This window comes from Pelophylax lessonae (assembly GCF_965119305.1).
Source record: "Pelophylax lessonae genome assembly, chromosome: 2".
Taxonomy (NCBI): Eukaryota; Metazoa; Chordata; class Amphibia; order Anura; family Ranidae; genus Pelophylax; species Pelophylax lessonae.
Window position 1 is genome coordinate 293,362,626 of NC_138769.1, and position 14,358 is coordinate 293,376,983.

Consider the following 14,358-nt stretch of genomic DNA (forward strand, 5'->3'; position numbering starts at 1 on the left):
GCGGAAGTGTGTGTCCTCTGCGGCAAGGACGGAAGTACACAGTCAGGTCACCTGGAAGTCCTTGTCTGGACAGCATGGCGGCCAGTAATGTGGAGAGGGGAGCTGGCAGTCCGGGTGGAGGTAACCGTGGATGGATTCGTGGAATGTGCCGCTTTATCACCGACAAAAATGACTTTCGCCGGTATGAATGTGCGCGTTTGTAAACAGGTGTGTCAGGACAGAGCCTGCGCGAGGCGCTAGGGATAATGTCAACATGTCTTCTCTTGGCAGGAATCTCCTTGTGAACCTCGGCCTGTTTGCAGCTGGAGTCTGGGTGGCTAGAAACATGGCTGATATTGACTTGATGGCTCCACAGCCGGGCGTATAGAGGACCAGCAATGGCAGGTAAGAGTGTGCCCCATGGGAGGGCTGACATCCTGTCATGTGATCTGTAGTTGATTGTTGTTTTAGCTGTGTGGCTGACCTCTATCTCACACCAGAGCTCCCCCCCCCTTAGATTCCTGCAGCCTGACAGTGCTGGGGTTGAAGAATCCCATTATTCTCAATTAGCCTGTTCACACCTGACAGTTTTGCCTGTTACATGAAGCTGGAAAAAGTTAAAAAGGAGCTCCAGCCCCCCAAAATTAAAAGTCAGCAGCTACAAATACTGTAACTGCTGACTTTTAATACAAGGACACTCACCCGTCCAGCCTGTGCCTTGTGAATAGGTCCTTCTGGGACCTGTGATGTGTCTCAGAAGACTGCAGGTAAAAGTCAGAACAGGTACCTGTCACAATGTGGCCTTGGAGGGAGTAAGCTTACCCTTTTGGTTGGAGGTCCGCTTTAGTTAACTTGCAGATCACCCATATTGGCCTCCTAGACTTTACAGGGTTGGTTCACCTTCCCCTAAAAAATTGCTGAGAGCGCAGAACGATGTGTCCGGGGGGAAGGGAGAACACAATAGCTCAGTGGGAAGATCGCTGCACTATCAGATAGTACAGCAAGCTAAAGCTCCTCAGTTTTTTTTCCAGCCCACTAGGTTGAATGAAAAGAAACTGCTGGTTATAGGCTTGAGCCTGTGATTGACTGCCCACAGCCTTTTTTTTTTCTTGGTGTATACTGTACACTGTTTATATAATTGGTGCCCCAGGTATTATGTGCTGTGTATAAAGCGCAGAAGGGGCAGGGAGGAGATCTCAGGTGCGCAGGCACGGCCAGGGGAAGGCACAGGTGGAGCTGCCCCCCTTGGCACAGAACATCAGCACCTGTCAGTCCTCTCCTTACCCCCCCCCCCCCCCAGATGGCATGATTTAGGTAATAGCACTTCTCACCAACCCCCCCCCATCATAATATCTTACCTGGGAGATAACCCCCTTTCTTCTCATTAGGAGCTGCATTAATCTCCTAATTTTCCCCAGATATCAGAGCTCAGGTACTTCTCTCCTCTCTGCAGTAGAGGAGGGATGGCCAGCTCCCTCAGGCCCCTGGCCTGCATGGCATGGGCAGCGGCTCCGCTCCCAGCATCTGCTCTTTCTTTTTCCATTAGCCACTTTTAACTACCACGCTACTAGAGAAGGGCGCTTGGTGCCAGGAAAGGCCTTAGCTGGGCCGCTGCCTCCCTCGGCCTGCTCCAGCAATACCCTGGGGGAGGCTGGCAACAGGAGCAGCGCGGATGACTTGCCACTGGGAATCCCACTAGCTTCAGCAATACTCTGGGGGAGGGCGGCAGCAGCAGCGCAGATGACGGGCTTCTGGGGATCCCCAGCTAAACCACACTCTGCTGAATGCTCGCTTTTCTTCCTGCTCCACCCCCGGGTTGTCTTCATCCTCGCTGCTGCCGCTAATCGCATTCCCCATGATGGTGTTATACTGCAGCCCGCCCTGTAATAGTAGCTGAAGCACCTGTCACTGACAAAAGTCCAGGCGCCAGGATGCAATTTCTAGTCGCCATGGTGACCTGGTGTCTGGGATTTGTTGAGCCCCGCTGTAGGCCATTTACGTACCTCATGAAGCCTGTCTGGAAGACAGGGTTTTGTGAAGTAAGGCCTAGCTATTACTGTTCACCTCCACCATTACAGGGGTGAGCTCTTTCTCTAAATCAACCCCACTCACATGCTCTCTCTCCCCTGGTCCAGTAACTCTGAGCTCAGCGTTTGAGAGCTCACTCCTGTAATGATGGTGAGGTATCACTTAGCAACATCCTTTGAGTATTCCAGTCAGGCTTCATGACTTACATAAATGGCCTACACATATAGCAAGGGTATTGTTTAACTTTAGTCAGAGTTACACAATTTTAACCACTTAAGCCCCGGAGGATTTTCCTGCTAAAAGACCAGGGGGTATTTTGCGATTCGGCACTGCGTGACTTTAACGGACAATTGCGCGGTCGTGCGACGCTGTACCTAAACGATTTTGACGTCCTTTTTTTCCCACAAACAGAGCTTTCTTTTGGTGGTATTTGATCACCTGTGCGATTTTTTGATCACGCGCTATAAACAAAAAAAGAGCGACAATTTTGCAAAAATAGCAATATTTTTCACATTTTTTTATATGAAATTCCCCCAAAAAAAAATGTAAAAATCAAAATTTTTTAACATTTTTGGCCAATTTGTTTTATCCTACCTATGTTTGGTAAAAAAAATCGCAAAAAGCGTATTTTAATTGGTTTGCGCAAAAGTTATCGCGTTTACTAACAAAGGGAAAGATTTTTGTCATTTTTGTTGTTTTTTTTTTTTAACGCGTAATGGCGGCGATCTGCGATTTTTTTTTTTGCGGTACTGCGACATTGCGGCGGACAGATCGGACCCTTGACTGACATTTTTGACACTTTTGGGGTTACCAGTGACATTTCTACAGTAATCAGTGCTATACATATGCACTGTTACTGTAAAAATACACTGGCAGTGAAGGGGTTAACTTTATTTGGGAGGGAGGGGCTGTGTGTGTCCCTAGGGGCGTGCTTTCTACTGTGATTGGCTGTGGCTCTAGCTGTAAGGACACTGATCAACAGATCTACATACTAGATCCATGTAATCAGTGTCTTTACAGCGAGGAGAATGACAGGCAGCTTGTTTACACAAGCTGCCTGACATTCTCCCTCTCCCCCGACGATCGCCGAGTGGCCGGCGGACATCGGGTCCGCTGGTCACACGCGCGGGGGGGTGCGTGACCGCGCGGGAGCGGGAGCGCGCCTCCGCGGGCGCGCGCTCGCTCCCCAGACCCTCCCAGGCTAGTGACGTTAATTAACGTCACTCTGCCTGGCAGGGGCTGACCGCCGCAGTAAATCTACTTGCGGCGGTCGGCAAGCAGTTAATCTACAGACACCCCTTATCTGCATAGGCAGTTTTTGGGTAAAGATAAATTAACCCCTTTCCCTCTAGAACAATACTACTAGCTGCACTAGTTAAAAGGTGTGTTTTTTTATTTTTTTACCACTTGTGTAATAGCACTGTTTATAAAACCCAGCTCATAGAATGGGACTGAGTTTAACCACTAACATTGAAGTCTATGACGGTCGCTCCGGGTCGCCCCAAAGAAGCTCCGGACCCTTTTTCTAAGTCGGAGCGACTTGCGTCGCTCCTATTAGAACGGGTCCGCAGCTTCCCTATGGAAGGCGACCTGTGAGGCGAACAGGTCGCCTCACAGGTCGCCCCAGTGTGAACGGGGACTAATAAAAAAAACAAAAAAAAAACCCCACAATTGAATTCTGCTTTTAACCACTTAAGCCCCGGAAGATTTTACCCCCTTCCTGACCAGGGGGTATTTTGCGATTCGGCACTACGTGACTTTAACGGACAATTGCACGGTCGTGCGACGCTGTACCTAAACGAATTTGACGTCTTTTTTTTTTTTTCCCACAAACGGTGCTTTTTTTTGGTGGTATTTGATCTGTGCGATTTTTTTTTTTTTTTTTTTTTTTTTTTTTTTTGATCATGCGCTATAAACAAAAAAAGAGCGTCAATTTTGCAAAAATAACAATATTTTTCACATTTTTTTTATATGAAATTCCCCAAAAAAAATGTAAAACAAAATTTTTTAACATTTTCAGCCAATTTGTTTTATGCTACATATGTTTGTTAAAAAAAATCGCAAAAAGCGTATTTTGTTTGGTTTGCGCAAAAGTTATCGCGTTTACTAACAAAGGGAAAGATTTTTGTCATTTTTGTTGGTTTTTTTTTAACGCGTAATGGCGGCGATCTTTTTTTTTTTTTTTTTTTTTTTGCGGGACTGCAAAATTGGGGCGGACAGATCGGACCTTTGACTGACATTTTTGACACTTTTGGGGTTACCAGTGACATTTCTACAGTAATCAGTGCTATATAGGGATGCACCGAAATGAAAATTTTGGGCCGAAAACCGAAAATGACTTTTTCCCCCCAAATGATTTTAAAATAGATAGAACAGGGGCATACGACAGAAACAGGCAGCGATGTATACCTGTAGCTAGTATGTAGTATATGTACTGTGACGGGTTGGCAAGTGGTTAATTTAATTACTAATGATATTTGTATTATGCAGCATGAGGGGGTTAATGTATTGTCACTGCTGGTCACTGATGCATTAGTGACCGACCAGTGGCAGTTAATTAACCCCTTTGTGCTGCGTTAGTGCAACCAGTATCAGCGTTAATTAACACTGGTTGCACTAATGCAGCACAAAGGGGTTAATTAAGTGCCACTGGTCGGTCACTAATGCATCAGTGACCAATACATTAACCCCCTCATGCTGCATAATACAAATATCATTGGTAACCTCGCCTCAGCCCCCCCAGCTCAATGATGCAATGTCCTTACTTGTCGGCACCTCTCCGCTCCTCTCGTGTCCTTCCTTTCAAAAGTGCCGCCTCCCGGTGATGTCACTACTACGACTCTGTGTATGTCACCAGGACAGAAAGTCAGGGAAATTTCCCCAACAGTAATAAGGTTTGGTTGGAGTAAAGCTTTAACATACAGTGCCTTTTTCACAGATTTGATGTATGTTACAAAGTGTATACAATGTGTATCTGCAGTCAAAACTTAAGGAGAGAGAGAGAATGTTGCAAAGTGTTTCTGCAGTCAAAACGTAACATTCCATTTAGAGAGAGAGAGAGACTGACTCTAGGCTGTGATTTATGATCCGTTCTAACTACAGACAGCAGCAGACATCCACATTACCTTCTTCTACAGCGAAGAGCACAGGAAGGGAGGAGGTGGGTGCAACGAGTCAGCATTAGGCGCGGAGGAGGATAAGATCCTTTGCATTCCGAGTCCCTTTCCCCCCCGAGATGTCACTTGTTGCTAGACGGCAATCGGCTGGCCGTCTAGCAAACACTGTAGCTCACAATGAAGCGCCGATGTAACCAGCATAGGATCGCAGCAGTCAGCACACATACCCGCAAATGACAGGGAAGTGAAGGACTCACTTTTAACTGATATCAGCGGCCATACATTTTCGGCATCCTTAACCCCTTATCGGCCGAAACTGGATACTCACATTTTCGGCCGAAATTATCGGTGGCCGAAATTTCGGTGCACCTCCTAGTGCTATACATATGCACGGTTACTGTAAAATGACACTGGTAGTGAAGGAGTTAACTTTTTTTTGAGAGGGAGGGGTGGTGTGTGTCCCTAGGGGCATGATTCTAACTGTGATTGGCTGTGGCTTGAGCTGTAGGAACAGTGATCAACGGTCCTACATAGTAGAACCGTATGATCACTATTCCTACACAGGGGAGAATGACAGGCGGCTTGATTACATCAGCCGCCTGCCTTTCTCCCGCTGTCACGGACGATCGTGAGTGCTCGGCGAACTTCGGGTTACACGCGCGGGGGGTGGGGGGTCCGTGACCGAGCGGGAGCACGCCTCCGGCGGCGCGCGCTTGCTCCCCAGAAGCCTCACAGGCTAGTGACGTACCCATACGTTACTTTGCCTGTGAGGGGCTGACCGCCGCAGTATATGTACTTGCGGCGGTCGGCAAGTGGTTAAGGAAAAAAAATCGCCTATGGAGAATTTTAAGTACAGTAATTTGGCACCATTCCACGAGAGTGCTCAATTACTTGTTGGAACAATATATTTTTATATTTTACCAAAAAAATGGGTTATATAGTGTTTTTTTTTTTTTTTGCATTCAAATTCATTAAAGTGAATTTTCTCCCAAAATATTGCAATTAAAAAAATCTTTTTGTGGCACAAATACTGTGTGACATAAAGTGCAACGACCACCATTTTATTCTTTGCTAAAGAAAAAAAATATGTTTGGGGGGGGGTCGAGTTATTTTCTAACAGCAAAAGATAATTTTTACATGTAGGAGAGAAATGCCAGAATTGGCCTCTGCTGGAAGTGGTTAAATATGTTTGTCAATTCGCACTTAACTCAATCAGGCCTGCTGAAGGTTTGTGTACCTCCGTAGTGCTAGGTGCGTGTACATAAGGGTGGCTTCAAGGCAAGGGAGATATCCTTTAGGTATAACTGTGGTAACTAGGATAATCTGTGTTTTTTTTTTTTTTTTTTTTTTTTTTTTTTTTTTCTTCTAAAACGAGAGCATTGAGGCGAATAATAAACATCAATTGATCAGGTTTATAAATGATAATTCTTCATTTTCTTCACTAGTACAAGGGTTTAATAAAGGGAGCACCTGAAAAACCCCTCTTTACATGCCTTTCTCAGGCGCACCAATTTCAAAGTCTATGGGGCGAAAAATACACGACTAGGCTCCTGTACTTACTATAGGTTGTTTGTGCAAAATCACCTGTAAATCGTCCAGCTACACTCACACTCAAGTGTGAACAAGGGATGATTTTCAGAGCTTCTAAAGCCAGGTTCATGTATTTGCATCTTTGTGCAGATGCATTTGTTCAGTGGTTATAAAATGGTCATGGCTGCAGTTTCATTCTCCCCACCGACCGCCATTGGAAGGGGGGGATAGGATGGTGTTGGGTGCATTCTCCCCACTGGAGGGTGGGGCATTCTTCCCACCGATCGCCACAGTACGGTGGTGGGGGACGACAGCATTCTCCCCACTGACCACCACTGTTGAAGGAGTGGCTGGGTTGTAAGGAGGAAATATCTCTTTTAAGACTAAGGCCCCTTTCACACACAGGTCCGTTTATCCGTTTTTCATCCATCTGTTGACGGATGAAAAACGGACATCAATGCATCTCTATAGTAAAATGGATGTAAATGGATGATTAAAAAAAACGGATGAAAAACTGATGAACACTTCATCCATTTTGACGTAACTGAACTGATGAAATGAACAATCCGTATGTGTGAAAGGGGCCTAAAGGTCTACTTTAAGGCCCCATTCACACTTATGCAACCTAAAAGTTGTGCAATTTTGCTGTGACTTTTTGTCGCAATTTTGCCTGGACTTGAAGCAATGCCTGTGTAATATTGAGGTCAATGGACCTCAAAACGCATTTAAAGTCAGACCAAAGTAGTGCAGGGACTACTTTGAATTGGTAACGACTTGAAGTCGCATAGAAATGAGTGGTACTCATTGGAAATCATGGAGTACAACTTGTTATGAGATTTTGCAGTTCCAAGTCGTCGCACAAGTGTGAAAGGGCTCTTTGACATGGGGTTTCCGCCCGGCGCACTCTGCTTTGCTCAGCGGGAGATCGATCCGCTGAGCCAGGCAGATAACAGGTCTGTCTCCGCTCACTGTGTTGAGACAGACCTGTCAGAGCCCCGCTCTCCTCTATGGGGACATTGGATGAAAACGGACCCCCTGTCTGTCCTCCCAGACGGTTGGAGAATCGAGTTACCATCCATATGAGTTTCACGTACAGGATAGGATTGGATAGCTGCAGGTGTCAGCGGACATGTCACTGCTGACATCCGCTGCCCAATAGGGGTGCATGGAGTGTCTGATCAGGTCCGCCTGAAAAACGGACAGCCGGTCCTGATCAGAAAGCCCGTCTGAAAGGGGCCTAAGATACATATAGAGAATTCTAGGCCAACATTGTTCATTTAAAATGTGCGGGGTACCAAATAGTTAACTCTTTTTTATGAGGTGTATGACACTTCCAGAATCGCTGCTCTTTCTTTATTATTTACAGTTTCAGTGATGCCTGACAGTAAAGCACTTGCTGGGGCTTTTATACAGAGAAGCATGTGACCTCCCCCATGTGTCAAGGCTTGGCCTAAGTGGCCAATTGCTATACAGAAGCTCGGTCACCACATTTGGGGTTGAGGTCATTAATATTTACAAGGGTAAGCTCCAGCAATGGCACTTGCTCAGGGTAGCCTTCTGCATTGAGGAGATGGCAAGGAAGCTTGAGTCGGTGGGCTATCTGGAAGCATGGTCACTTTCCTTTAAATGGGCAGGTGACCATTTCCCTTTAAATTTAAAATATGGTAAATGCAGTTTAAACATTAAGTCTCCATTCACACTAGTACGACTTGTCAGGCGACTTGGTCAGCCTGACAAGTCACGCACCGTCGCGGTCCATTGACTGCTACAGGAACCGTTCTAATAGGAGCGACACAAGTCGCTCCGACTTAGAAAAAGGGTCCTGTACTACTTGGGGGCGACCTGGAGCAACTTGCATAGACATTCATTTTATCAAGTCCGTGCAAGTCGTGCCGAAGTCACGGTGCACGCGACTTCACAGGTCGCCCCCGAAGTCGTGCCGCTTCAGTGTGAACCGGCACTTAGACTAGTGCTGCACTGGTAATTTAATCTCTGTTATTAAGAGATCTAACAGTCAGCATTATCATTTGCAGCAGTGATTGATGGAAATCAATGTGTTGCTAAGGAGATCAGCAACAAGTTGTTCTATCGCTCAGTGGCAAAAGAAATGAATCATTGTAGCTTTAGGCTTTTTAAACGGAACCTTCTGTGCTGTAATACGTTCAACAGACCACATCATGCTTTCAATAAACTGGCTACATAGCAGTGTTTATTATAATACATTTGGCATTGTGCAAGGTGCATGTGTCACTCTGCACCACACCACTCAGCCGGCACCCCGCACAAGGGACACTGCCATTAACACTAATACACTGGTCATCCCACACTATTCACCTCCGTGCATATACACCCACCACATCTCATACTTGCCTCACAGGTCCCAGTAATGGGTCAAGCAGCAAGCAGATTCTCAGCCCCCCATTAGCAGAGTTCATTTTCCCTGAGTTATAGAGCTTCTGCTTCCTGCACATCATTTCCCACCCAAGCAAATGCTCTGCAGCTCCATTTGGTAGTTGGTAGGCAGTTGGTCAGTTTATCATTCCCCCCCTCCCCTGCCACACTTAGGAGAATAATCTCTCTAATAGAATTACATTCTCATACTAGAACTACCATAGCTTCTACAATATGAAATTGTGCCATTGTATATTATTTGGAGATGTATTGAGACCAATCTTCTGATTTACAATGATTTCTAGTTTCTCTTTCCTGGTTAAGCTTGATTCTTGCAACACAGCAATCTTTATACTTGTGGTATGTGATGCGTAAATTGGATGACTTGGTGCATTTCATGACCGATATTGAAAGGAAAAACAATCTTAAAATATACTGTTTTCAAAATCCACATCCACTTGATACACCAGGATTATATTGTGTAAAAATTGTAGTTTAAAGAGTTCAAAGGCAATTTTAATATCTATTCATATTTTTTTTTTCTGCAGGTGTTGCATCCCAATTGCAATTCCATGATTCCCTACTTTGCAGTTCCATGGCTATCAAATACGTTTGTGTATGGGCTGCCAGGATGGCAATAGTGAGATGGACTGGTTGTTGTGGTACTGGCAGAATTGGAACATCAGTGAAGACCTTGGCATATTGTATTTAATTTTTTTTTTTTTTTTTTACTTCTAAAGGGGATCAACATACCCTTAACTGAATAAATGACGCTACTTATTTTTTTTTTTTTTTTTAAGTAAAGTTAATTTTACAATCTATAAACTGAATTGTAGAATATATTCCACAAACATACGCTTCTTTGTCTGTTTTTAATACAACTATAATGAGGCTAATTTGGTGCACAAAAGGTGAGAGTGTGAAGAAAAAAATGTAGTCAAAAAGGATACTGAAAAAAACACTCTTATTTGTAATGTGATTTCATGATTACGGTTTAAACTAATGAAAATCTAAGGTGTCTGATTTTAAATGAAGGTACCTACGTCCTAATCTATATATAGAAGGAAATTTTAAAGGCTTGATGGTACCATAAACACTGGATGTGGACGTACACTAAAGATATCAATAAAAAATGCACATGCAATGATTAAGTACATTGTAAATACAAATAATGGCAAAAATGTATGGTACGACAAGGGTAAATATCCCCAAATGAGCATGATCCCCATAGAAACCTTACCCAAGGCAGGTGCGATTGGGCAGACATCAACGTACACTTCCCCCAGTGAATATGGAGATGGGGGCCCTATCCCATAAAAATGTGGAAAAAAACAGGACTAAAAACCTGCATTAAGAAGGACTTCCTAATGCTGATTCCTATAGGGGCACTGTGAAGGCAGGAGGAGCCAGAAGAGGAGAATCAGTGCTGCTGTGTGCAAAACCATTACACAGAGGGGGTAAGTATGACAAGTTTGTTGTTAAAAAAAAAAAAAAAAAAGATCCAAAGTTTACAATCACTAAGGGCTCGGTGCAGGGAAGATCCGCATCTGAACCCAGAGAAGCTGGAGGCTGATAGACTAGAGGTGATATAAGGCAGGGCTCAAAATTTCAAGTCCTGAGCTACTAGCCAGGCCTTAAGGGTTACTCGCCACCAGTTGCCCCACCTAACCCCTACCCTGCCCCTAAATGTGCCCTCAAAAAATGAATTTATAAAAAGACACTGTTAAATGTTTTTGCATAAATGCAGAAGTTGCACAAATAAATAATAACAACTTTATCAGTGCATCCTCACTAGTGCCTATGAATGCAGCCTCACCTGTGCCCATCAATGGAGTCTCATCAATGCCCCCTCACAAGTGCCCATCAATGCAGCCTGATCAGTGCCCATCAATGTCGTCTCACCTGTGTCCATCAATGGGGCCTCACCTGTGCCTCTCAATGCGGCCTAACGTGTGCCCCTCAATGCAGCCTGATCAGTGTCCATCAATGCGGCCTCGCCTGTGCTCCTCAATGCAACCTCGCCTGTGCCCCTCAATGCAGTCTCGCCTGTGCCCCTCAATGCAGCCTCGCCTGTGCAGGGGAAGAGAGAGGAAGAGGAAAAGCGGCCGGATAATCAGAGCGGGAATCGCTGTGCTCTAACATCTTTCATTTGAATTGCTGGGCGCTCAGCTTCACACGTAGTCCCGCCTCCTGGCTCGGCTCCTATGATAGACGTCACACGTTCCGGCAGTGTTCTGTCTATCAAACTAGCCGAGCCAGGAGGCGGGACTACCTGTGAAGCTGAGCGCCCGGCAATTCAAATGAAAGATGTTACAGTGCAGCAATCCCCGCTCTGATTATCCAGCCGCCTTTCCTCTTCTCTCTCGCCCGCAATCATTTATCACTCGCAAAATGCGAGCAGGCGAGTTGAAAATTTGAGGGCTGATATAAGGCATTGCAATTAAAAGTAAAGTAAAAGTTTACCAGTACTGTCCATTATATTTAAAATGATTATATCCATGGAAAAAAATCTCAGCTTTTAGTACTATAATATAAAAATGTTATTTTCCACCCTTCATATAGCTTCATGTCTGACTCCCAGTTAAAGTACCCTGCATATCCGACTTTTGGGCATATTTATTATATACATAAACATGTGTGATTATCTGCTGTTTTTGTACTATGAAGGGTTTTTTTTTTTTTTTTTAAACCCCATTATTACAGGTGAGAAAAACAAAAAAAGCATGCTGCTGCCACTAGTTGTCTTATGCTGCTCAAACATATATTGATTTTTGGATATTTGTATGAATATTTGTTTATTCGTTGAATGGGCGAATGTTTGAAAATTCCACTTGCTTTTAACATTCCATTTTAAAATGAATATAACTTCTGAGCAAAAACCACATACGCTATTTGAAGATTCATTTGATCGGGAAGTTTTCTATTCTGCTCCTTCGAATTTTCCTGTCACTGTAGTTGACAATGAACACCGAATGGACCCCACTAATGGTTAGAAAATCGGATGAATGTTCTTAAAAACTTTCTAAAGAAAAATTTGTTGGTGTATGGCCAGCAAAAGTGACAGCAGGTGCAGGGAGCTTATATAAAGCTACCTCCCTATTATGAGGGAGTCTGTCATGAATATTCTATAACAATCCAGTCTGAAAATTTGCAAAACAGTGTTTAAGGTCTTTTCAAATTTTAAAAATGTTGATCTCTGAGTCTATGTACCATATTTAAACCTCTAATCATACATTTATCTGTCTCAGAGTGGATTCAATATCCAGCTCTATAGCTGGATATTTATATTCATCACTGCATATAAATATTCAAGAATATTATCTAAATTATACACCGATCTTTTTTTTTTTTTTTGAGATTTTTATCCGATCAAAACCATAATCGGCCAACTAATGATTATGAAAAAATTTATTAGTTGCAGCCCTATTCATGATTTATCCAATCAGTGTTGCTTTGCTTAATTATTTTCTTATATAAGTCTCAACCTAAGGTGTTCAAAATGCCAGAAAAAATGTACAAGATGGAAGCCCTGTGCAAATATTGTTGGTATGAAGTCACTCACAGTATCCTCAACAAAAGGTCCAAGTGACCTCAATGTTTAATTGTGTTCCACTCCTGTCATATGGCTTTGAATTGCAGAGTAAAGTTACAGGCAGGTGGAAAATAGATTTTTTTTTTCTTCAACATTGTTGAACAGGCGAACATTAGATCTTCATTGAAACAGTGGCCAACAGATAGATAAAAGTGATTATATTAGAACAAACTGCAAATAAAATTTACATTGTGTGTGTATTTATATATATTTTTAAATATATAGTAACAAAAATGCATGAAGCTAGAATCTGTGTATATTAAGTGCAAAAAAATAAATTGTAACCTCCTTTGCGGGATGGAACCTGTCCTATTAAAAGCAAAATTGCAGGTTTAATTTGACTTCAAAAAGTTTGGGCCTAATTGGCCCTGACAGACTATTTTCATTACCTAATTATGCGTCCGCTCTGTGTGCTGTAATAATACTGTAGTAGCATTAGTTACATAGATTAAGCAGGGCTGTGTATGGGTCACAATTTTGGTGACTTCTCATCTGCTCATGGAATTAATGAGATGGACTGAATGCTCCTCTTTTGATCAGGAGAAGCCTTGTATTTTTATGAATGAATACAAAGCTTCCTCTGATTAGCGCACGTGGAGAGGTGGGTGGATGATACAATTTCCACCTTGGCCAATAAAAGGAAGCCTTGTATTCATTGCCAAAAATACAAGGCTTCTCCTGAATGGCCCAAAACAAAATATTTACAGTCAAGTGAAATTCTATTTCAAACCAAAGAGATACAGTGATACCTCGGTTCACTAACTTAATTCATGAACTGAGGCACATTTTCCCATAGGGTTCAATGTAAATCCGGTTAATCCGTTCTGCCCTTTTTTTTTGGTTTTTGACGCACATAAATATGAAACAAATTACAATACACATTAGTACAGAATAGTAATGTATAAAGAGAGAACACTAACCTTGCTTGAGATGAATTCTGGCATGGAGGAAGGCAGGTGGGAGGCTGTGAAATACAATACAGTATTGTACAGTACTGTATGTGCTAAAAAGTACACCAAAAATCAAAAAGTTTCTTCACAGTACTTCTTTCTGTGTCTCTTCTTCTCTTCACGATCTTCCTACAGGAAGTCACGACCATGTGACAGCCTGGAAATAGCATTAAAATGGCCGCGGCTCCTGTTCGTGAACCGGAGCATATTTTTATGAACTTTTCTTTTCGTGAACCGAATTGTACGTGAACCAAGGTATCACTGTATATCAAGATCAATATAGCTCTCTAAAACCCTCAGAAAGAAGGTTGAGTCTGGCAAGGGTTTTAAAATGATCACCAAATTATGTGAAACTCATTATTCCACTGTAAGCAAAGTAATCTGCAAATGGTGTAGACTTAAAATAGCTGCTAGTTTGTACTAGAATGGCTGGCCCAGCAAACTCAGTCTAAAGCTACGTTCACATGTTGGCGTTGCTATTTACAGGCGTTTTTATGGGCGTTTTTTCAGGCGTTTTTAGGTTGACTAGTAACCAATGGAAAAAAATAAAAATGCCTGTAATCTGCCCAAAAAGAAGCTCATCTACTTTTTTGAGCGTTGGGGGTTTTGCTTAAAACGTCAAAACGCTCAGATGTGAACAGGGGCTATTGAAATGAATAGGATTTGTCTTGTTGAGCGTTTTTTAAGCTGATCCTAGAGAAGAAAAACTCCCCAAAAACGCCTACATGTGAACTTAGCCTAAGAGCTAAACATTTGATTTTAACCTCCCTGG

The 14,358-nt window shown here is 43.2% G+C and overlaps 1 protein-coding gene across 1 annotated transcript; it reads left to right on the top strand.

Moving 5' to 3' along the window:
- Positions 1 to 30: 30 nt before the first annotated feature.
- On the top strand, positions 31 to 9,802 carry TOMM6 (translocase of outer mitochondrial membrane 6). Its single transcript, XM_082247629.1, has 3 exons — positions 31 to 181; positions 271 to 384; positions 9,593 to 9,802. Exons 1-2 carry the CDS (start codon positions 75 to 77, stop codon positions 365 to 367), a joined length of 204 nt encoding a protein of 67 aa, XP_082103755.1. The 5' UTR covers positions 31 to 74; the 3' UTR covers positions 368 to 384; positions 9,593 to 9,802.
- The last annotated feature ends 4,556 nt before the right edge of the window (positions 9,803 to 14,358 follow it).

What these genes read in the sequence shown, in the direction of transcription:
- TOMM6 (XM_082247629.1), top strand. Translation starts at nt 75, where the DNA reads ATGGCGGCCAGTAATGTGGAGAGGGGAGCTGGCAGTCCGGGTGGAGGT. An exon ending in GACAAAAATGACTTTCGCCG is followed by an intron (nt 182 to 270) that starts GTATGAATGTGC and finishes TTCTCTTGGCAG; the next exon opens with GAATCTCCTTGTGAACCTCG.